The 23417-nt window shown below is 52.4% G+C and overlaps 2 protein-coding genes across 3 annotated transcripts in view; both read left to right on the top strand.

Annotated features, from left to right (window-relative positions):
• The window catches only part of Atcay (ATCAY, caytaxin), a 28268-nt gene extending 21535 nt beyond the window's left edge, over window positions 1–6733 (top strand). Inside the window, exons 7-12 of the mRNA XM_004632705.1 lie at window positions 718–804; window positions 1966–2064; window positions 2708–2743; window positions 4008–4079; window positions 4807–4839; window positions 6724–6733. Coding sequence (XP_004632762.1) covers window positions 718–804; window positions 1966–2064; window positions 2708–2743; window positions 4008–4079; window positions 4807–4839; window positions 6724–6733 — 337 coding nt within the window. The remainder of the gene's footprint in view (window positions 1–717; window positions 805–1965; window positions 2065–2707; window positions 2744–4007; window positions 4080–4806; window positions 4840–6723) is intronic.
• A 9101-nt stretch (window positions 6734–15834) lies between these two features.
• On the top strand, window positions 15835–21514 carry Nmrk2 (nicotinamide riboside kinase 2). 2 transcript variants are annotated; one of them, XM_023717067.1, is made up of 7 exons: window positions 15835–16465; window positions 18170–18260; window positions 18663–18711; window positions 18807–18963; window positions 19479–19550; window positions 19686–19788; window positions 21204–21514. In XM_023717067.1, the coding sequence occupies exons 1-7, from the start codon at window positions 16383–16385 to the stop codon at window positions 21507–21509; spliced, it is 861 nt and encodes a 286-aa protein (XP_023572835.1). In that variant the 5' UTR covers window positions 15835–16382; the 3' UTR covers window positions 21510–21514. The 2 variants fall into 2 exon arrangements, with proteins under 2 accessions (XP_023572835.1, XP_004632994.2); XM_004632937.2 differs by having other exon boundaries at window positions 15845–16465; window positions 19686–19792; window positions 21204–21384.
• The last annotated feature ends 1903 nt before the right edge of the window (window positions 21515–23417 follow it).

The raw sequence follows: 23417 nt of genomic DNA, 5'->3' as shown, positions 1-23417 counted from the left end.
GGGTTTTTTCTGGTTTCTTTTGTCATTTATTTCCAGTTTCATTGCACTGTGGTCAGATAATGTGCATGGGATAATTTCTGTTTTCTTACATATACTTAAGCATTACCTATGGACCAGTATGTGGTCTATTTTAGAAAATGACCCATGTGCAGCTGAAAAAAGTGTGTATTCAGCTGTGTTTGGGTGGAACACTCTGTATATGTCCACGAAGTCCATTTGTTTCAAGTTCTGGTTCACAGAATAATTTTAAAGTTGGCTGAGCCAGCACATCTGTGCACTTAGGTCAGGAGAGGCTTGAAGACCATTTCGGCCCCTTTTCTGTCCCTAGATAGCAACATTATAGTGTCAGCTGCTCTAAATCCTGACTACCTGGTCCACTCGCTCTGCTGCAAGGGTCCTTCCCTCCCTACCTGCTATGGGCTCGTAGGGACAGAATGGCTGTATCTTCACCCTTTATGGGCCTTAGAACTCCTGCAGCAGGGTAGAGATTTGACCAGCACTCTGAGAGGCTGAGGCAGGAGAATCGCAAGTTTAAGCCCAGCCTGAGAAACTTAGCAACCTAGTGAGAATTCACAAAATGCCTAACAGGGCTGGAGATGCTGGCATGAGTGACGAATGGTGGCGTGTGGCCCTCCATTCCTGCTCCTGCCCCTCCTGGCCTCATCCTCCCCGAGGCCGGCCCTAGGAGACATCTGGCTCCCTCTGTGCCCCACACAGATTGCGGAAAAATCTGAAGTCCTTGATCATCGTTCACCCCTCCTGGTTCATCCGGACCGTGCTGGCCATCTCCCGGCCCTTCATCAGGTGAGCCTAGGAGCCAAGGAGCCTGGGCCAGTGCAGGCCATGGTGTGGACCTGGATGTGTTTTGGTGCACTGGCAGCTTCTGTGGCATACAGAGGCATTACTGCCTTAAGCCGTCTTAAATATTATCCATGTATTGAGTGCCACCAATCTGGAAATGCACAATGAAAAATGCTCCCCAACTGCAAGTCTCAGAGGGCCGACATAAAGATGCCACAGGGAATACCAAGTCTGACCCCAAGGGCTGAACTCCAGGCAAAATTCAATGTGCTAAAGACATAAGCCCAGAAAAACCAGGTGCAGTAGTGCATGTCTGTCATCTCAGCAACTCTGAAAGCTGAGGCAGGACTGCGAGCTTGAGCCCAGTCTCAGCAACTCAGTGAGACCCTGGCTCCAAATAGAAAAGGCTTAGGGGCGGCTCAGGGCAGAGGCCCTGGGTTCGATCCCAGTACGGGGAGGGGGGCCGAAACTGGCTCTCACCTACTGAATGCCTTGGGGGAGGGGGTCCCACTGTGTCGCCAGGCTGTGCTCAATTATTCCTCCTGCCTCAGCCCCCCGAGCAGCTGGGACAATAGGTGCACACCGTAGCCCCCAACCTTTGAATGCTGGCCCTTTTTAATATTTACATCTACTGCCCTGGGAGGTCAATGCCCTTGCTCACACGCTCATCTACACATGAGTGAATGCAGCGCAGAGGCGACCCCCAGGTCACCCAGCAAGGTCCCGGCCTCCACCCTCCCTCAGAGGTGAGCCAGGCTCCACCAGCTGCAGATGCTGTGCTGGGGCCATTATGTCCCCCAGAGGCGTCACCTGTGAGGGGCCCCATCCACCTCCAGGGCTCAGTAGTGCAAGGACCCAATGCATGTGGGAGCTAGGTGTCCCCAAGGCCACCTTTAGGTTCAGTGCCCTGTGGGTGTTGCTCAAGGGTATAGTGTTTGCCTAGCAATGTGGAGGGTCCCTGAGTTCTGTCCCCAACAACCCAAAAACAAACAACAAAAATAACTCAGGACTGTCACTCTGTTGCCCCAAGCAAGAAGGATTGTAGTCCTCATTCCCAGGGTAGGACGGGAGGCTGGGGCTCAGGTGCTAGCGTCTGGGGTTCCGTGGCCCTCTGGGTGTGGTTGAGGCTGCGTGGCGGCTGCCCTCACACCTCTCTCCCACCAGCGTCAAGTTCATCAGTAAGATCCAGTATGTGCACAGCCTGGAGGAACTGGAGCAGCTCATCCCCATGGAGCACGTGCAGATTCCAGATTGTGTCCTGCAGTGAGTGGCCGGGCAGTCCCTGCCCTGATGCCCCCGGGCCCCCTGCCCCCACCGAGGCCAACAGTGAGGCTCTGGGAGCTCACCCTCCGAGGGGTTCTTCCCCGGGCTAGGGGTGAGACAGGAGCTATCTCTGGCGCTTTCTTATCCTGAAGAACATCCTGAAACCCTCTCCACTGTTTCCTGCAGAACATAAAATCGACCATTTCAGAGCTGGGCCTGGTGGTGTACACAAGTCCTCTGGTGCTCAGGAGGCTGAGGCAAGAGGATCGCTTTGAGCCCTGGGCCAGCCTGGATTCCACAGCGAGATCCTGTCTCAAAAAAAAAACAACAAAAAAAAAAATCAAACACGCTGACCATCTCAGCCCTCTCCAGGCACAGTGCTGTGGCCCTGGGGACAAATGCGTGGCAGGGCAGCTGTCCACTCCTTCTCTGCATGGATGTTGTGCCATGCCAAGAAGCCAGAACTTCCCTGCCCAGGGGAGCAAGCCCAGCTGTCCAAGCCGCGGCGAGCTTTTCTCCTTGCTCCACAGGCTGCTGTGTGAGCTGACATCGCTCTCTGCTCCGAAGGGAAGGAAGGTCCCCAGGAAGTGCGCCTGCCGCAGGAGGTGGTGGGCGGAGTCTGACACCTTCTCCTCTCTTTCAGGTATGAAGAAGAAAGAATCCGAGCCAGGAGAGAGAGGTCAGTGCACGCTGGGCTCTGGGAACAGCTACTTGGGGGCTGAGCCGGGCTGTCCTGGGGACACAGGGGTCCCCAGTGTCTCTGCTCAGCAGGGACCAGTGACGTCCCACAGGTGGCTCATGGCTGTCTGATGGCCCCCTGATGTAGCTGGAAGTGAACTGGCACAACTGTGTACCAAGAAAACTATTCATAAAAACAAGCTCTTACCACAGGGCATGGTGGCCTGTAATCCCAGCTCAAAGGAGGCTGAGACAGGAGGATTACAAGTTTGAGCCCAACCTGGGCAGTTTAACAAGACCCATAGAGAGAGCCCTTCCCAGTCCTCATCATGGTCTGGGAAGTTTAAATTTGTAAGCCTGTGGAGAAGTTACTGGAATTCTAGTGAATTAATTCTGAGCTATCACTTCCAGCAGAACCCACAGGGAGAATAAAGACACAGGCATACGTGTAGTTGTGGGGACCAAAGGGTCCTAAGCCCAGCCACGATGATGGCTAGCTGGAACAAAGGCCAAACCCGAGTTCTATTGATTTGTGAAGAAAGGAGTGGCTCTGAGGATGAGCGTGAGAATGCGGGAAATGGGGAGCGCTGTGCGCTGGCTGGGTAGGGGGCCCAGGGCTCCTCTGCAGTATGCGGAGAGAAGGATCTTCAGGGAGAGTAACCCGCAAGACACAACTGAAGGGGCATCTAATGTTTTGGGGTCCATGCTTCAGCTCGGAGGCATAATCTTTTATGCCCTGGGAAGTCATAGCCTCTTACCTCAAGGCTCAATCCCAGGGGACAGCATAGAGGCACTGCTCTCAGTCTGGCCCAGCCCATGCATTTTTGGGCCAAGCTTTGCGGGTGAGGAAACACTGCCCTGTCGCCTTGCTTCGCAGACTCCATATCTGGACCAGTTTGCATTGCTTAAAGCCAACGGAAGGGATAAGGGCAAGCCCTCATCAGCTCTGCACACAGCGGTGTGTGGAAACGGGGCCAGGTTTAGCCAAATGGAAATGATTGCTCTTTTTTCAAGGAAAGTCGTCCAGATGGTCCTCCATAGCCCTGTCTCAGAATAGAATAAAAATGGCCGGGTATAGCTAGGTGTTGAATACGCCTGGCTTCCTTGCCCCAGTATAACAACAGCAACACCCCCCCGCCAAAAAAAACAAAACCTCTCCAAACAGTTCTTAGGCCTCTGGCCAAGCGACCAGAGAGGCTAGTGGCAGCCCAGAGGCCCCAGCCCAGGACGGCAGGCCACCTCCTGTCACCTGGCTTTGTCCACAGCTCCAGGCCCCAGCCAGAGTTTGTCCTGCCCAGGTCTGAAGAAAAGCCGGAGGCAGCGCTAGAGGAAGACAGGTAAGCACGCAGGTGACCATAGGTTAGAAGGTGACAGCCACCAGGAGCTGCCATGTCCTAAGGGGAAGAAGATAGGACCTGGTTGAGGAGGAGAAAATAACCTGAATGGCACACACCTGTAATCCAAGCACTCAGGAGGCTAAGGCGGGAGGATTGCTGTGAGTTTGAGGTCAGGCTGGGCTACATAGTTGGACCCTGCTCAAAAAGATAAAAGCAAAAGTGGACAGTACAGGGAGCATTTGGTACATTCATAATACTGTATAATCAACACCACCATCTACTTCTAGAACATTCTGCCATCCCAAAAGGACATGCTGTCCTTTAGCCGCTTCTGTCCTCAGGATCCCCTGAAGTTCTGTCTTCCTTCTCTGTGCATCCAGCTTGCGTAGGAGAACACATTCTGCTCTCAGATGCAGAGGAAGGTTCTGGAAAGGGATCTTTATCCAAACCCCAGTGTGCAGACTCAGCCTTTCCATGCTCCGCAGACTGAGCAACTTAGTGGTTTCATTTTGCATCTGGCAGTAAAGGGCCTTGGTTGGCTTTCTCACAACTGTCCATCCTGGCTTATTTGTTACGCAGCTGATGCTCACTGACACCCGCTTCATACCAGACCAGGACAAAGTGGTATCAGCCCTCGTGGGGCTCAACAGCCTCCGCTAACAGGTGGAAAATGTCCCCTTCCTTCAAAATGGGCAAGTAAATCTGAGTGGTCTTCCCTCTCTCACAGGTCTGCTCCTGCCACAGAGGACCAGGAAACAAGGTATGTGTGATGCAAGGGCCTTTCAGAAATGATGCAGTGAGGGGCCGGGGAGATGGCTCAGTGGAATAAGTGCTTCTCTGGCAAGTGCAGGGGCCTGAGTTCAATCCCCGGTTCCGCCAAAAAAAAAAAAGAAATGATGCAATGGGTCCTATCCCTGGATAACTGTCTCATGGCTTCCTGGGCGTGGGAGACAATGTACCAGGGGAGCAGTGGTTATCACAACCCATCAGCTTGTCCTGCACAACTCCAGGGGGTGCTGTTGCATAGACAGGGCCCCTGAAGATACCTTGGACCCAAGTTCCATGGTAAATCACTTCGTCAGCATACAATGTGACTGAAAAATACAGTGAATATTTAAATTTCCAGAAATGTATTGCAGTAAGACACTGCCATGAATCCTCCTCAGCACCCCCTGCAGGCATGCTTATCCCATCGTTCCCACCACTTTCTGAAGCAGCTCTGGAAACCTGAGTTTTCTTGGGTTACACTGTCCTGCTGCCTCGATGTCTTGAGTCCTCTGAAAACATTTCCCTTCCACGGACTTCTGGACTTTGGAGCAGAACCAAAGTTGCGTGGTGCCAGATCTGGTGACTAGGGTGAGCGAGGACTCCGTCATGCATTTACGAGCTCCTTTCTGTCAGATGGCCCTTGGCAGCAGCTTTCATTGGATTTTTGATCATATCTCATAAAGACACTGAGGAAAGCGGGCTCCAGAACTGCTGCAGAAAGTGGCCAGAACTGTGGGATAAGTGTTCAAAGGAAGAGTGCAGGCTGGGGCGATAGCTCAGTAGAATGCTTGGCAAGTGCAAGGTCCTGAGTTCAATCCCCAGTACTGCAAAAAACAAACAATTTTTAAAAAAGTAAGAGTGTAGATTTTGAGGGAGATCTGTGGTGACATGTTCATGGGCTGTAATAAATGTTTTGTTTTTAAATTTAAAGCCACCATATATTTTGCTCTCGTGTCTTACACCGTCTGGTGTGAGCCACAGTCCCCACGTAAAGTTTTATCCAACAGGATATCCCAAGGCTATAGTAATTATTTCCGGGAGCCCGACCGAGGCCAAGCCTTACCTTAGAAGGCACAAGCTAATCCTTGGCCACATGCTATTCTGCACATCTGTCACTGCCTGGCCTGGTGCCTGACAGCCCCACGAGGCCCAGGAAGCCCCATGCTGAGAAATAAACATCAAGAATGGTATAAAACTGGTCCCGTCCCTTCCCTGGCACACTGAGAAGAAGCCAGTTCCTAAGTAGTTCTGTTTTTGTTTTTGTTTGTTTGTTTGTTTGTTTTTGTGGAACCAGGGATTGAACTCAGGCCCCTGTGCTTGCTGGGGAAGTGCTTATTCTACTGAGCCATCTCCCCGGCCCATTTGGGAAAGGACCAGTGAGCCCACACCCTGCAGATGAGCCCATGAGCCCAAGCACAGGCAGCTGCACCCTGGGCGAAAGTTGGCAGAATGAGAGCCTCAGTTGGGGCCCCTGTGGGTGGGGGGAGGATGAAACTGCGCTTCAGGAGATTAAAGAGGCAAAAGGAAGAATTTGAGGGGGATGAATGAGTGGATGGGTGGGTGGGTGGGTGGGTGGATGGAAGGGTAGGTGGTTCAGTGGGTGGATGGCTGGCTGGCTGGTTTGAAGATTCCCTCCAAGCTGAGGACAGGAGCCCCCAGGGCCTGTTCTGCTGGGCCCCAAGAGGGAGTTACCATGAGTGTCCCCCTGGGTAGGCAGGTGACAGGTGTCCAGCCTCGAAAAGCAGGCCCCGCTTCTGCTATTGAGAGCGTGTGCCCGTTTGTGGCCCTAATTCTCTGGATGCCACGTATGTGGAAGAGCATTTCCTCTTGTTAAGAAAGTCCCAGTCCCCTCTCTGCCTGTGTCTCTCCCCTCCAGCATGTCCTGAGGTGGCCAGATCCAAGAGAAGGGCTCGAAAGAAGATTCCAGATGCCAAGAAACCTCCGTCAGATGCCCTCTGGCCCCAGCACTCATCTCACCTCATCCTGAGTCCTGATTGTCCCAGAGGATCGGTCTCCTCCATCCACCTCTGACATCCAGTGTCCTTTTTAGTGGCTCAGAAACTTTTTGAAACAATGTGGTTTTAGCATGCTCTGGAAAAGGACCCGGTTCTTGACCCTCCCTGTGTCCTCACTGGTGAGATCACAACCAAGGAGGGGACCCACGTAGGCCTGTGAGGCCCTGGTGACCTTGCTGCTGTCCCCAGCCGCGGCTGCAGGACAGCTCGGGACACAAGGCTCCCAAGCCCTCTGTTGCAATCACCCGTCTGTCCGGAGCTACAGGCGCCCTCTAGCACAGCCGGTCCGGGCTCCTCCCCGTGCCTTCCCTCCCGGAATGTGTCCCCCGCCTGGCCCTCAGCCCTGGGAACTTGGTCCCAAGCAGGACTGTGTCTTGGGACACAGCCTCTACCTTGTGTCCCAAATTCACACCCCTGGTCTGTGACCTGACCGTCCCTGTCACCTTTAAGGACACCTACTTTCATCTAGCCAGTGGTATAAATAAGAGTGATCAGCCAATGCCCTGGCCTCCTCCTTGAACACTCCTGAGCCCCTTTCCCTTGAATGCCACAGCCCAGGGCCAGCCTGAGTGACACCTGCCACAGCCCCAGTGCCAGGTCAGGGTGCACCCAGAGCACAGGCCAAAGAAGCTGTTTCTGAAATAGGGTCGTCCTGGGAAGGTAGACACTGCCTGAGGAGGACACAGGATGCTGCAGGCAGGAGTGTCTCAGATCACTTTGGAAAATAAATCCCAACGGGCCGGATGCAGTGGGCCTCTGCACTTCAGACTGGAACCTCTGTCCTCCCAGCACTCGGGAGGCTGAGGCAGGAGGATTGCTGCGAGCTTGAGACCAGTCTGGCCTATAGAGTGAGTTGGAAGTCAGCTTGAACTACATAGTGAGACTTGTCTCAAAAGCTCAAAAAGAAAAAGACAGGCTGTTGCTATGGGGCCCGAGGCCGTCACGGGCCTCTACAAGCAGTGAGCTCGCCATCTGCAGGGGCATTTAAGAAAAGGCCAGGTGGTGTTTGCAGGCTCCTTCAGGCCGGTGTCTCTGTTTTGATCAAAACCTGCGTGGCATGCTCTCCAGGCCCCCAGCTTGCTGCCTGTAGCTGAGCTCTGTGAGCATTAGCCGATGCTCAGGACTTGGGACACAAAGGGACAAGTCTTGGGTTTCCCCAGCTGTGGGCAACAGCTGGTAGCAGTCAGTGCCCAGTTGCAAGAATGCAGAATGGGGGTCTCCATGTCCTGCTGCACAAGTCTGGGGCTCCCGCCCGGAGAAGAGCAAGGACACTGAGCGGCTGGGACTGGGAATCCCATGACGGCCACCAGGCAGTGCCAGGAGCACCATGGGTCCCCGTGTGGCCTGAAGAGGCCAAACACTTGGGCAGTCTGGGGGCAGCTTTGTAATGTGTAGTGTGTGTTTCCCAAATGTTAAAGGACAAAGGCAGAGAGGGTGTCTTGGGTTCCAGAGGCTGAGGCTGCCCCAGAGGCCCCGCATCTCTACACCTGTCCCTCCTTCATGTCACCCAGAGCCCCTCTGTCACTCATGATGGTGACCATCGCCTGTCAGATGTGAGTGGCCTCCATCAGTGGCAACACACGGTGACCATAACCTGCCCATGACAGGCAGGAGGAGGGGGTTGTCCGCCAGACACCAGCTGCGGCCACCATGGCTTGTCCTTGGGCGGCCCCAGGCACACTGTGCCCCATGGACCTTTTTTGGACCAAGAACTGAAACTTCTGCCCCCCAGGAAACTTCGTGGGACCACCTGTATCCCATGGCGAGGGACAGGCCAGGCAGGGCCTTCTGGACCACCAGCAGCCGCAGACAGTAGAGAGTGCAGTGGGCAGCATAGGCCTGAGCGGTCTACGTGGGTTTGTGCAAGGGCCATCGCTCCGAGGTGACTGCTGCGTCACCATCCAAAAATCGCCATTGTCATAGATTTGCATCTAGGGATATTTGGGGGCAAAAGGCGGAGGACCCCAAGCCGACATTGTAAAGGGATGGTGGTTTCCTCTTGGGACCTGTGGGGTGTGGCCTTCAGCCTTCCCCAGAGTGGCACCCTGCATACCTACCCTTCCGGGCCAGTTCTTCAGTTTTTAATTAAACACAGAAATGATCATGATGGTGGCTGTCCTGACGGGGAGGTGCCCTCTCCAGGGGGTCTGGTGGGCTTTATGGGAGGTGAATAAATCATAAGTGAGAAGGAAGATCTGGTCCTCTTTTCTTTTCCAGTCCTGGGTGTGGAACTGCGTCTTTAGCTCTTTATGTCTTAATTTGAGGTAAGTTCTCACTAAGTTACTAGGTTGCCCAGGCTGGGCTCCAACTTGGGGTCTTCCTGCCTCAGCCTCCCCAGCAGCTGGTATGACGGGCACTCTCCAGCCACGCACAGCTGGGCGCGCACTTCCGTGGGTGACTTTCTTCAGAACCAAAAGGTAAAGGGTCCACCAATCAGCTCAGGAATCTAGATAATCACTATTTTAGTGTCATCTCTTTTTTTATTGTGATGAAATACACAAAACGTAAAATTTGCCATTAGATACAGTTCATATACTCACAGTGTCTGGCAGCCACCACCTGAACTCTAATTAGAGTTCCAGAACATTCCATCTCCCCAAAGGAAGCCCCATCCAGCCCCATGCGCGGGTGCCCCGTCTTCTCCCAGCACCAGCACCCACAAGTGCTCTCTGGATTTGCCTGTGCTGAGCATTTTCGGTCTGCGGAGCCCACGCTATGTGACAAGACAAAACAGTCACTGTTTAATGCTAGGGTGTTGGGTGCTCAGGTCTCTGCCCCAGCCTAAGACGGATCCAGAGCCTCTGGGCCTTACCTGTGCAGACGCCACTGTCGCTGAAGTCCCGAGAGAACTGGGCCAGAGGCAAAGCCCAGAAGCTGGGCTTTCCTGCATCTGTAAGACTCTTAGATCACAGCTTCAGTCATCCTGCCCAGCTGCCAAATGGGGAAACTGAGGCCCAGAAAGATCCAGGGCAGAAGTCCAGCCAGAGTAGGAGGAAAAGGCCGGCCAGCCAAGGGGGACCACACTGGTGAGTGTTTCTACTGTGATTATCCCACATGGGCCGCTCAGCCATGCCAGGCACACTGAGCACTGTCTCGAATCCATACAATGAAAAACTTTCTGTCTCCTCCAATGAGAAGATCTGAAGCAATTAAGGAGCAACTGCAGCCATCTTTACCACAGAGTACTGGGGGAGGGGTTATGGGATTCAGGGGGGCCTCCAAGGTAGGAGACAGATGGAAGCATTGGGTTTCATTTAATGCAAATGGGGAAGGGACCTGGAGGATTCAGAGAGCGGCCCATGCCTGACCTAGGCTTTCAAAATGCTCTCTCTCTCACTGACCACCTGGGCAAGGAGGACGCAGCAGTAGGAGTGATTAGAAGGCTTGGAGAGTCACACAGGCACCCTGGTGAGCAGAGATAGGCCCCTGGATGTGGGGAGCCGGCAGGATTTTATTCTCATGAGTGACAAGTGGTGCCACCCTGGGGCTTCAAATCACAGAATGAGCCAGAATTCCAAAATCCAAGTCTCTGCAGGGTGCCAGAGGCTCCAGGAGTCCTTCCTGCCTCTCTGGGCATCAGGCTCGGGTGCTGGCTCCAGTGTTCGTGGTTTTCATTCAGGGAGCCACAGCACCCAGCCACGGCCAGCGCTCTGAACCAGGGGCTTCCCCAGGGGTCAGGACCCCGGAATCCTTTCAGAGGGTCCCCAATGTCAAAATCACATGCAAAAATTTTCCCAAAGGGCAGGATCAACACATTTTAATAGAGTGCAGGAGGCAGGAGAACAGTTCATAACCCTGGAGGTGTCCAGAGTGTGGGCAGGAGGAACACCGATTAGTCTCAGAAAAGACAACCCCAAGCCTCCTTTTGCCTTTCTCCCTCTCTCTGAGTAGCAGGATTTCCTACCCACTATCAAGAAAAACCACCTCTAGAAACAGGCTGACCAAGTGTGGTGCAGGCAGGATTCTTAGCACTCAGAAGGCTGAGACAGGAGGGTCACAAGTTGGAGTCAAGCCTGGCAATCTAGTGACTTAGCAAGACCTTGTTACAAAATGTATAGAAAAGAGGCTGCAGATGGAGCTTAAGGTGAAGGCCCAGGGTTCAATCCGCAGGACTGTGGGAAAAAGGGAGGGAGGGAAAAAGAGAATCCAGCTGTGTTCTACCAAGCCAGACATTCAGGAAATCTGCAGAAATGGGGTGATGGTGGGGCTCTTTATGCCCCCGTGTTAGCCTGGAAGAAGCCCCAGTTCCATCCTAGCACTACCAAAGAAATTAAAATATGAACAAATACCACTGTCTCTTTGATCAAAAATTATGTCTGAGGCTTCATAAGAATTGATTCTCTTGGGCCCAGGGAGATGGCTCAGTGGAGTAAGTGCTTCCCTGGCAAGCACAAGGGCCTGAGTTCAATCCCCGGTTCTGCAAAAATAAACAAACAAACACAAAGAATTGATTCTCTTCTAGTCCTAGACGTTGGCGTGTTACCAGCTTTGATCCTTTCCCTCTTGAGATTGTAGGACTAAACCAGTCAGGTAGCACCAATATTTTTATTCTTAGTAAAAGTCCTTAGAAGAAGTCCTAGCCCAGCATGGTGGTGCATTTCTGTAATCCCAGCAGCCAGGACGCTGTGGCAGGAAGATAACTGTGCGTTCAAGGCCAACATAAGCTATATATCGAATCCTGTCTCAAAAAAAAAAAAGAGAGAGAGAGAGAGAATTTTTTTCTTTCCTTTTTTCTTTTTGAGACAGGGTCTCACTATATGGCTCAGGCTGGCTTGAACTCACAGAGACCCTCCTGCCTCCTGAGAGCTGGGATTACCCATGCACCACTAGGGTGGCAAAACAGAAATGAGCCGGGTAAGGTGATGCACGCCTGTAATCCCAGCACTCAGAAAGCTGAGGCAGGAGGGTTGCTGTGAGTTTCAGGCTAGCCTGATATACAAAGTGAGAGCCTGTCTCTGAAAACAAACAAACAAACAAAACAAAACAAAACACAAAACAATATATCCAGAAGTTCTGAGTGGCAGATACCTATAATCCCAGCACCCTGCGAGGCTGAAGCAGGAGGATGAGAAGTTCCAAACCAGTCTGGGTAACTTTGTGAGACCCTGTCTTAAAAAAAAAAAAAAGCTAGGCCTGTGGAAATTTTCTAAAATTCAGGCGTTGCTTTCTTTTAATGTTTTCTGGTTTCTTCCTGTTGTCCTGGCAACTGTCAGCCATCAAGGTGCCAGACAGCAGGAATCCTCCTGGGATATGCAGGACAGTAGGATGGTCCTGAGTCTCCTGGTGGCCCGCAGGTTAGCTCCACTTCCCACAAGGGCAGCCGGGAGGGCAGGTCCGGTGTCACCACAGGCTGTCCCTGGGCCGCATAGGCAACACCCTCTGTCCTGGCTTCCTGGAAGCACAGAGAATGACATGTGCCCCAGCACCACAAAAAGGGACAAAAAGAAACAAGAAAACACCAGTAACTGGGGAGAACGCAATACAGAGAGAGAGGAGCTGCTCTGGTTCACTGCAGGAGTGCGACAGCAGGCGGCAGCTGCGAGGACCAGCCAGGCAGCGCCTCAGAACATTATACAAGCATGCCTGTGATTCCCCACTCCCCGGGAGGCTGAGGCAGGCAGATCTTAAGTGTGAGCCCAGCCGGGGCAATTTAGTGACTCTCAGAGATCCCATCTTGAAATAAAAAGTAAAAGAAGGGTTGGGGATGGGGCTTAGTGCAAATGCTCTAGGTTCCATACACACACACACACACACACACACACACACACACACACACACGAGAACATGCACAACCAAATTGTAGAATATGTGACTTTTATGTCTTTTTTTTTTTGGCAGTACCAGGGATCAAACTTGGGACCTTGCGCAAGTCAGACGCTTATGCAGCTGAGCTGTCTCCCTGGCCCTTTTATTTCTCTTAAATTTTAAAAAGCAGAGAACCATTTCCAGTCGTAATAAAAAAGAGATGTGACCATAGTGGAAGGGTCAAAAAGATGCTGTGTGCCTGGCTCTGCAAATGGAGGAAGGGACCACACACCAAGAGCGTCAGGACAGGACACGGGTTCTCCAGGGCCTGGAGGGGAGGCAGCTTGCTGCCTGCCTGGGCCTGGACTCAGCCCGGCGAGGCCATGGCGGACACGCTGTCACCAAGGGAAGAAGGGTCACCTCTGCTGAGTCCACTCTAGCGTCATTCTCACAGACCTGCCAGCGTAGGGCTGTCTTGCAGTCTGGCCCTGCACGCTGTCCCTAGAGGATTCCTGCTCGAGCTTCATGACAGTCGACGGCTGCTATGACAACAAGCAGAAACGGGAAGAAAAATGGCAAAAAGAGACACAGCCTGAATTCTTAGAAAATCTTTATCCTTCCCAAGAGGCACCATGAATATTCCTCCTCCCCATCGGCTGCTCCCTTCCCTCCATTCCACTCAACCTACATCTATGACATTCTCAAGCTGGGCGTGATGGTGCACACCTGCCATCCCATGACTCTGGGGGGCTGAGGAAGCAGGACTACAAGTTCAAGCCCAGCCTGCCTGGCAAGCACAAGGTCCTGAGTTCAATTCGCAGTACAAATAAATAAATACCTGACTTATATTATTATTATTATTCAGCCAAGCATAGTGGGGGAGGGGAGGGGGAGGGGGAGGGGAGGGGGAAGAAGAAGAAGTCTGAGGGCCAGCAAGATAGCTCAGCAGACTCAGGGACCAGGGTTCAATCCCTGGCTTGCCATGCCAGCCCACCCCAGGGGCTTGCTGAGATAGTGACTAAGACTGGGCATGGTAGCGTGTAGAGATATAGTTCTGAGACAAAAGCCTGATGTCCCAAGAGAGCAGGGAACACTGGACTGAGCCTGAGGAGGGTTGCTGTCTGTTTGCAAATTCCCAGCAAGCTGGGACCCAAGGCAGCAGATAACAGCTTCTCCTGCAGGAGCCCTGTCCTTTGATCCCTTGCTTGGGATGTTATCGGCTAGCATTTGTGTGAACCTAGTGTTAGGCAAATGGTGGAAGTCAATAGAGATAGTAGTTTGTATTCACATAGGTAATTATGCACATTCCTTAGTCTGCCTTTACTCCTGAATAAATGTGAGATGCTTCTGAGGCTCTGGGCTCACTTGGAGAGACTAATCTCAGTGAGACCTCTGAAGCTACATTCATCAGGTCTTCTCGGCATTTCTTTCGGCACCGACCGGTAACATACAACAGTAGTGAATGCCTGTAATCCCAGCGCTTGGGAGGCTGAAAACAGGAGGATCACTATGAGTCTGATCTGCGTAGTGAGACCTTGTAGACTGTAGACCTTGTATTAAAATACATTTTTTAAAAAATCAGGGATTGAGGTTCAGTGGTAAAGTATTTGCCTACCATGTTATGAAGGAAGGAAGGAAAGAAGGAAGAGAAATAGACTTATTTAAATCATAAACTGAGGAGGCTGAGGCAGGAGGATTGCCATGAGTTCAAGGCCAGTCTGGACTTCATGGCAAGACCGAATCTCAAAAAAATAAAACCATTATGTAAAATATGAATATTTATTATTACAGTAACTATTATTCTATTAAACAGCTTTAAAATGTCTTATAAAACATGTTCATTTAATGATCATAATCAAGTTAACATGTAGACCTTGAATTTTTAAACATTTTTTATGATTTTTAAATGTTAAGGGCGAGGGATATAGCTCAGCAGCACAGGGCCTACCTGGTGGGCACAAGGTCCTGAGTTCGAGTTCTAGTACAAAAATAAATAAACAATGTCAATAAATGCTTGAGCTTTTTCTTTATGTTTAATGTGTGATGCAGCCGCATCACAGCAAAGATGCAAAAAAAGGTACTTCAACTCCTAAATCCTTTTTCAGAATAAAAGAAGCTGGATATTGCGGCACATACCTATAATCCCAGCTACTCAGGAGGACAGCAAATTCCAGTCCAGCCTGGCTGATTTAGCAATTTAGCAAGACGTTGTTTTGAAACAAGGTATGAGAGGGGCTGGGGCTGTAGCTCCGTGTGAAGGCGCTGGGTTTAATTCCCAGTACTAAAAAAAACAAAAAAAGGTGAGAGACTGAGATGTGACTTAGTCAATGTGCCGCTCATGCAACAAATAGTAGATCAGCTCAAAGAAGGTTTATTCTGGCTCACGGTCTGTTCTAGCCGGCGACAGCGCCCTGAGCGCTCCGAGCTCTCGAGCTCTCGCACCAGCAGGGGAGAGACAGGAGGGGAGGAGGAGTGGCTCCTCGAAGCCACGCCCCTAGGACCTCACTTCCCCCGCTAGCCCCGCCTCTTAAAGGTCCCACCACTTTCCAATAGTAACCAGTTGCAGACCGCTCTTTGGAGACTCGGGCAGGGGCTGTTCCAGAGTCCCCCAAACTGCAGCAGTGTGTCATCTCATTTCTCACCATCTAGGGTGCAGCTCCCACTCTCGAAGCCATGGGAGTGAACTTAATGGAGTGAACTTCAAGGTGCCTAAAGGCGGACCTGCAGGGACAACACACGCCCCATCCATCCCGTTTTCCTGAGTCCAGCGTTAGCAAAATCCTCTCGAGAGGTTTGACCAGAGCTCCGGCCTCAGCGGCAACATCCGATCACCCTGGATATTGAACTGAATCCTCCTGTGCATCCCCAACACAGAGTTCACTTAGCTTTTTTTTTTTTTTAATTGCCACGCTGGAACACTGGAGATTGAACCCAGGGCCTCAGCATTGAACTATATCCCGAGCCCTTTTCTCATTTTATATTTTGAGATAGGTTCTCACTAAGTCGCTAAATGGCTGGAACTTGGAATCCTCCTGCCTCAGCTTCCCAGGCTGCTAGGATGATAGGCACGCACCACCACGCCCAGCTCCCTTTGAACATTTTTTTTTTTTTTTTCGGAACCAGGGATTGAACTCAGGCCCTTGTGCTTGCCAGGGAAGCACTTATTCCACTGAGCCATCTCCCTGGCCCCCCTTTGAACATTTTAATATGCATCTTTTTCCCCCCTTCCTAATAACATGGGGCTAGGCAGCTCCCAGGCCCCGGTAGGGCTGATCCCAGCTACTCAGGCAGCACCACAGACCCCAAGAGTCCTGCTAAATGTTTTGGCTGCACCAGGCTACTAGAACAAAGCTATCTTGGGGTTTCCTGCCACTCTAGACCTTGAACTCATCCTGGCCCTATCTTCGGGAAAAGGAAATTGCCAGCAGGGCCGGCCAGGCCTGACTTCCCTTCCTCTAGCATGACAGCATGAGTCTGAATGTCAGGGTCAGGCTGAGGACACACCACGCGGTGGCTGATATTTTTAGGGACCAAAAATGTATGGCTCAGGATCTGGTTTCTCTGGCCAAGAGGGGGGAGGAGGAGGAGTGATAAAGAGGGAGGGAAAGGGGAGGAGCCCCCCACCCGGGCATGGGGCTAATTTAGGGAAAAGGGCCCTGAGCTATTTCCAGCTGCCGGGAACAAGTGGGCCCCTCCTCCTGGGTCTGCCCTCGGCCTCCTCCCCCGAGACGCCCTCCAAGATGCCATGTACATATAAAGGTGCTGGGTTTTCTCAATGAAGCGGGGGCAGCCTGGCAGCAGGTCACAGCCGAGCGCGCCACCCTCCGCGAATATGAAGATCGTCGTGGGCATCGGAGGGTGAGCGTATGGGATAAGGGTGGGCAGGGAGGCCCGGAAGGAAGCTAGGGCCGCTCAGCACCTGAAGTCAGAGCTGCCTCTGTCCCCTTAAGGGACAATAGGCTGGGTGTCATTCTCCCTTGATTTTACTAGAAGTAAAAGAACAAAAATCGAAAATCAGAGCTGGCCAAGGTGGCCCATGCCTGTCATCCCAACTCTGTAGGAGGCTGAGGCAGGAGGGTCACAAGTTTGAGCCCAGCCGGAGAAACTTACTGAGTTAGGGGGAGCCTGTCTCAAAATAAAATATTATAAAAAGAATGGGAGTGTAGCTCAGTGCAAAGGCTTTGGGTTCAACCCCCAGGACCATCAAAAGGGAAAGGGGGAAAAAAAAAAAGGCAATAAATTAAGGTCAAAGAGCCCCTATCGGACCTTGGGCCAGCCTTGTAGGACCTAGAGACAGACACATGGGTACACAGGGCAGGGTCACCAGAACACCAGAACACCATTCTGCCTAAACAGATAAAACTCTGTGACATCCAGGATTAATAGCAGGACTTTGCTAACTTGCTTTAAAAAAATAAAAACAAAAAAACAAAACAAAACAAAACAAAACAAAAAACATGGTCTCACTATGTAGTTCAGGCTGGCCTTGAATTCACTATGTGGCGCAGATTGACTCAGACTTGCAGCGATCCTCCTGCCTTGGCCTCCTATACTGAGGTTACAAGCATGTATCGCTACACCAGCTTTTAACTTGATTTTTCCCTGTAATATTTTGAGGTCCGTTTTTTTTCTACCAGCTCTATGTAAGTGCAGTTGCCTGTTCCCCTATCCCACATGTGCCTTCCTTGTGCCCCAGATGCCTAGAGCCGAGGAAACAGGCAGTGGCTCACAGCCCTCCAGAAAGGCCCTGAGGGTGACCTTTCTCTGCTCCTTGGTCAGTCCTAGAACGCAAGATGAGCCGTTTTTCTTGGCCACTGGTTTCCTCCTGGGACCATCCTTAAGACTTCAGGATGTTAGGTGTCAGACCTAGAAAACTGGTGCCAGGGAGATAGCTCGGCGGTCTAAGCACCTGCGTAGCAAGCCCAAGGATCTGGGTTCGATCCTGGGTACCACATGCTGTGTCGATCCCCACGCCATGCTAGCCACCAAAACGGGGCATGGTGACACAGGCCTGTAATCCCAGCACTGTGGAGGCTGAAAACATGAGGATCACTATGAGTTGGAGCTGCTTAGTGAGACCCTGTACCAAATACATTAAAAAAACAAAAAAACTAGAAAACTAGGACAGGCCAACCATGCCTGTATCAATTGGCCCTTTTCTTTTCTTTCTTTCTTGTTGTTCATTTACTGGGGATTGAAGCCAGGGAGTACCGAGCTATACTCTCAATCCTTTTGATTTTTATTTTGAGACAGGATCTCGCTAAGTTGCTAAACTGCCCAGGCTGGGCTGGAACTTGCAGTCCAGCCTGCTGAGATGACAGGCGTGCATCACCCACATTGTCTGTTAGGGTTTGGTTTGCTCGGTTCTGTTTTCTTTGTCTTTTGATTCTAAGTGAGGTTGGACATCGTTTCTGAAGTTGATTTCATCATTCAGGGTTGGAAGGGACTCCTAGCTTTTCTGTGGCAAATACTCCCCTGCCAACCCTGGGCCACTGGGCTCCTATTCACCCACCCTGGTCCTTCCCTTGGTGCCCCCTCACCTCATGCCTGCCCTCTCTGCAGTGTGACTAATGGCGGCAAGACCACCTTGACCAACAGCCTCTGCAAGGCCCTGCCCAACTGCTGTGTGATCCACCAGGACGACTTCTTCAAGGTGGCTGCCCTGGCCAGGGTCGTGGGTTGGAGGGACTAGAGGGGTAGGGGTGGGGCAGCCGGGCCCAGGCTAGCTGCGCCCTCAGCCTGCTTTGAATGAGTTTTGCAGAACTAGGAATTGAACCCATAGCCTTCACTCTGAGCTCCAGCTCCAGTCTTTTTTTCAGTCTTTATTTGGGGACAGGCGCTTACCACACCACTAAACTGCCCAGGCAAGGCTTGAACACGAGCACCTCCTGCCTCAGCCTCCAGAGCGCTGGCAGGAGGCCCCCACACCTGGCTGCTTATGGCTGTGTCTACAGGGTGGGAGATGAGACTTCCAAGGCCTCCTGGCGGCGGGGCAGCGTCCTCAGGAGCCGCAGAGGCGGACGCTGAGACCCCGGATCCTGCTTCTCTATTTCAGCCCCAAGACCAAATAGCTGTTGGGGAGGATGGCTTCAAACAGTGGGACGGTAAGGACAGCAGCCGCCCTCCTGCTCATGGTCCCCGGGCCGGCCCTCCTCCAACACCTGCTGTCCCCAACACCCGCTGTCCCCGCCCACTGCAGCGCTCGAGTCCCTGGACATGGAGGCCATGGTGGGCACCGTGCAGGCCTGGCTCAGCAGCCCCCAGAAGTTCGCCCGTGCACACGGGATCCGCCTGCAGCCCAGCGCCCCGGACACCCACATCCTGCTGCTGGAGGGCTTCCTGCTTTACAGCTACCAGTGAGCACCGCAGCCTGCTCGGGCTACAACGGCCACAAGGGTGTTGACATAGAACCTGAGGGAAGGGTGATGGAGGCCTAGGAATCTTTCTAGAACCCAGCAACTCAGGCTGGACCTTTGCATTTGCTGGGAGACCTTAAGACAAAGTACCTCTCTGTGCCTGTCTGAATTAGAGGAACCCAGCAGGGTGTTGGGGCACAAACCTGTCACACTCTGGGAGGCTGAGGCAGGAAGATCCCAGGTTCCAACCCCCGCTACCCCAGGCAACTTTGTGACTTAGTGAGACCCTGTCTCAAAATAAAAAATAAAAAGGGCTAGGGATGGAGCTCATTGCAAAGGCCCTGGGTTCCATCCACAGTACCGCAAGAAGAAAACAAAAAGATAGAGGCGCAAGTTGACTCTATTCTCAGAGGTCTGCCCACCCCACCCCCCCACCCCCCCACCCCACCTACCATGATCTGGCTCAGGACACTCAGAAAGTCTCGGGTGCCAACCCTGTCACCTTCCCCTCCCAGGCCTCTGCTGGACCTGTACAGCCGCCGTTACTTCCTGACCATCCCTTACGAGGAGTGCAAGTGGCGGAGAAGGTGAGCTTCAGCAGGGGACATTGGACTCCTGGGGCCCCCGTCTCCCGAGCGTGCTCCCTGGCTGTGCCCTGGTGGGAGCCCTACCCTTGGGGCCACGGCTGGCAGCCATTCTCGTCCATGTGTCTCCCTCGGCAGCACCCGCAGCTACCCGGTCCCTGACCCCCCCGGGCTGTTCGATGGCCACGTGTGGCCCATGTACCAGAAGTATAAGCGAGAGATGGAGGCCTGTGGCGTGGAAGTGGGTGAGGTCCCACCCCTGCCCCCGCCGTCCCAACTCCCTGTGTCCCCAGGGTGCCAGAAACAGCTGGGTCGGGTGGAAATGTTCTAGGCAGACCGAACTGGGCCCTGGAAGGGACCAGTGCAGAAGGTGAGAAGGCATCACCACATGGCTGCAGGTGCTTGGAGGAGGATTAAGTCATGTGGCCAGATTTCTGCCCTTCCTTGAGAGAACTGGAAGTGAGATTACCTGAGCCACGCTTTTGGGATTTCCTGAAGGAGTAAGCTGCTGGGCTGGCCAGATAGCTCAGCAGACTAAAGCACCTGCTTAGGCAGAGCACGGTGGCTGGGGTCCAATCCCCGGCATGCTGTGCCAGCCCCCCCCCCACCCCCTCGGGCCGCCCCCCCCCCCCCCCCCGTGCCCCCCCCCCCCCGCAGGGGTGCACCAAGACTGTGATTGAGGCTGGGCGTAGTGGCACGCGCCGGTAATCCCAGCACTTGGGAGGCTGAAAACAGAAGAATCACTACAAGTCCGATCTCCGTAGTGAGACCCTGTAGAGCCTGTACTAAATGCATTTTTTAGAAAGGAGCAAACTGTGTCTTCCTGGGGGTGAGCCGTTTGCTCTCATCCACCGAGACTAAGGATGAGGTTACTAAATCTAAGACTATATAAACAAGACAAGAGCCAGGCACGGTGTTGCATGCGTCTTGTCATCTCAGCACTCAGGAGGCTGAGGCAGGAGGATCAACATGAGTTCGAGGCCAGTCTGGGCAACAAAGTGAGCTCAAGGCCAGCCTGAAAATAAAATAAAATAAGGGCAAGGCTAAGTATAGGCTGTTGCCCTCGCTACATGCCTCTCTTCACTATTGAATCAATATTAACTAAGCAGCTGTATTTGTCATCTTACCGGTTGATTATAGATGGCAACATTGTACCCACCTTGTGATTTTGCCCCCAAAAGACTCAGGAAAGTGGGCTCTGTCTGTGATGACCCACTTTGGGGTCCCCTCCTGTCTTTCAGGAGCTGTCTCAAGAAATTTTCCCACTTGTTATTCCTTAAAATCCATTCTTCCGTTTTGGAGAACACGAGCTTGGCGTTTTCTCCCACCTAGCAGGTTGGGAGTTACCGTTTCCCCCAAGATCCACGGGGGATGATCTGAAATCCCTCCTTGAGTCTCACCTGCAGCCTCATTGTTTCTAAGACAGTCTATGTAGCCCAGGCTGGTCTCGAACTCATGGCGATCCTCCTGCCTCAGTCTCCCGAATGCTGGGATCGCAGGCACGTACACCGTGCTTGACTGTACCTGCAGTCTCTCTTGTCGGTCTCCAACACTGCCCTGTGCCGCAGCCCGGTGCAAGGCGGCTGCCTCTGTGCCCAGCACACTGCCCTGCCCCAGGCCCAGGCACAGAGCTGACCACAGCCTCTCTGACTTCAGTGCATCTGGACGGCATGCGACCCCGTGAGGAGCTCTTCCTGCAGGTGCTGGGGGACATTCAGAATTCGCTGCTCAACCACCGCTAGCACTGCCACCCGCCCACCTGCTCTGCTGGGCCACAGGGACCCGGTGGGATTCCAGCCCCAGGACGCCCGGTCCTGGGCAAGTGGCCGGCCACTGTGTGGCTGTGTCCCCTATAGGGACGTCTTTGCCAAGAGTGTATGCACTGTCACGGGGTTCTGGGATCCCAGATGCCTTTGCGACCTTGCTGTGGCTTCAAGAATAAACTCAGTCTTGTTTTTATAATCCTTGATGTCTGGCATGTTCTGTTTGGGGCACCAAGAGGACCCTCCTGTCTCTTCACTGGGTCTCTGGTGGCCTCAGGGTGACACCAAGAGGCCTGCTCGTGTAGTCTCAGCCTATTTGGATCCCTGCGTGGGATTCTCTGGGCCTCAGTTTCCACAAATGGCAAGTTCCCTGCAAGGTTTCAGCCAGCAGCCAAGGCCTCAGAGCCAGGCCTGATGCTATCCCTTCCCTGGGCTGAGCCCTATCCCTCCCACCCTGTCATTGTCCTCTGTGACTAACGCTGATGCTCATTTAATAGGATTTTCCAGAATCTTCCTTGAACCCAAATACCCATAAAAAATTGGGTGTGGTGCTGCACACCTGTAACCCAGCACTTGGGAGGCTGAGGCCGGAGGATTGCCGTGAGTTCAAGGCCAGCTTGAACTACAGGGTGAAACCCTCTCTCAAAGCAAACAATACCAGACAACCCATAGAGGACACACTTCTGTACAGGAACTGAGCTTACCCCCTCTCCCAAGGAATTCGCATCTCTGGGAGACCCCTCCCACACTCTCAGGGTAGCACTTAATGTTCCTGCCCATTTCACACAATGGGAAACTTAGACTCAGATTAGTTTGGTGAATCTGGGTGGTTTGAACCTGGGTTTCCCAGATTCCATTCTCCCTACCCCCACCCCACCGCCCATACTGAGGATGAAACCTAGGGCATCTCACTGAATTACACACCAGGCCTTCTTATTTTTTATTTCAAGGCAGAATGCTGTTAAATTACCCACATTGGGCTTGAACTTGGGATCCTCCTGCCTCAGCCTCACAGAGTACTGGAATGACAAGCATATTTGTTGTTTTGTTTTGTTTGTTTGCTACTGGGAATCGAACTCAGCGCCTCTCACTTACCAAGCAGGCACTGTGCTGTGCAGCCTTATCCCCAGCACCCAGGTATTGTTTGTGTCCAAAGTGAACTGGAAAGTGGTGGATCCAGCATTAGGGTAGCTGGATAGGGCACCCCTTGATCAGAGGGTAACACCCCAAGGCCACCTGCAGAATCACCACCTCCACCCCCTTCAGTCTAGGAGGGCAGGGGAAGCCCTACAGACCAGATGGGGTGGGACACCGTAGCGGACCCTGGGAAATCATGGGCGTGTGAAGAACAGAAAGAGCCCCTTCCTATACAAAGGGTAATTTCACTCCTAGGAATAGGCCCCAAAGCTTTGAGCCGGGTGTGGTGGCACACAGAGGCCATCCGAGCTACAGCAGAGGCTGAGACAGGTTCAAGCCCCGCCTGGGACACTTAGCAACTTAGCAAGACCCGGTGTCAAAAATGTCAAAAATAAAAAAGGTTGGAGCTGCATCTTAGTGTGAAGGCCCTGGGTCAATCTCCAGTACAACCAAGTGAAGAATACCTTAATTATAAAATAAGGTAATAATAATGGTATTCTACAATGAAAGTTATTTATAACTTAGGAATCATTTTTTGGAGGAAATTTCCATTTAATTATTTCAGGCTGTAGCTGGCTTTGGGTAGCTGAAATCCTGAGATGTTTAACCACAAGCAGGTCAGCTAGCTACAACCTGTGTACTTGTGTAACCCAAGAGCTAACAGCCATTCCGTATTTTTACTATTTATTTGTTGATTCTTTTGCAGTGCTGGGGTTGGAGCCAGGGCCTCACACATGGTAGGCAAATGTTATATAATTGAGGTGTGCCCTCCAACCACTTGGCTTTACAGTTTTAAATGGCTGAGGGAAAGGAAAAAAGAAGACAAGAACTAAATTTTTCCACACAGGCAAATTATATGGAATGCAAGTTTCAGCATCTATAAATAAAGTTTTATTGGCACACAGCCACGCCCACTTGCGGCTGTTCTGCGTTATTAACAGCCGCGCCGAGCTGCTACAGACTGTTCTGC

The sequence above is a fragment of the Octodon degus genome, unplaced genomic scaffold, assembly GCF_000260255.1.
Source record: "Octodon degus isolate 3935 unplaced genomic scaffold, OctDeg1.0 scaffold00050, whole genome shotgun sequence".
NCBI lineage: Eukaryota > Metazoa > Chordata > Mammalia > Rodentia > Octodontidae > Octodon > Octodon degus.
This window is presented reverse-complemented; position numbering and strand designations above follow the sequence as displayed.

What these genes read in the sequence shown, in the direction of transcription:
- Nmrk2 (XM_023717067.1), top strand. Translation starts at nt 16,383, where the DNA reads ATGAAGCGGGGGCAGCCTGGCAGCAGGTCACAGCCGAGCGCGCCACCC. An exon ending in ACCAGGACGACTTCTTCAAG is followed by an intron (nt 18,261 to 18,662) that starts GTGGCTGCCCTG and finishes TCTCTATTTCAG; the next exon opens with CCCCAAGACCAAATAGCTGT. An exon ending in TTCCTGCTTTACAGCTACCA is followed by an intron (nt 18,964 to 19,478) that starts GTGAGCACCGCA and finishes TTCCCCTCCCAG; the next exon opens with GCCTCTGCTGGACCTGTACA.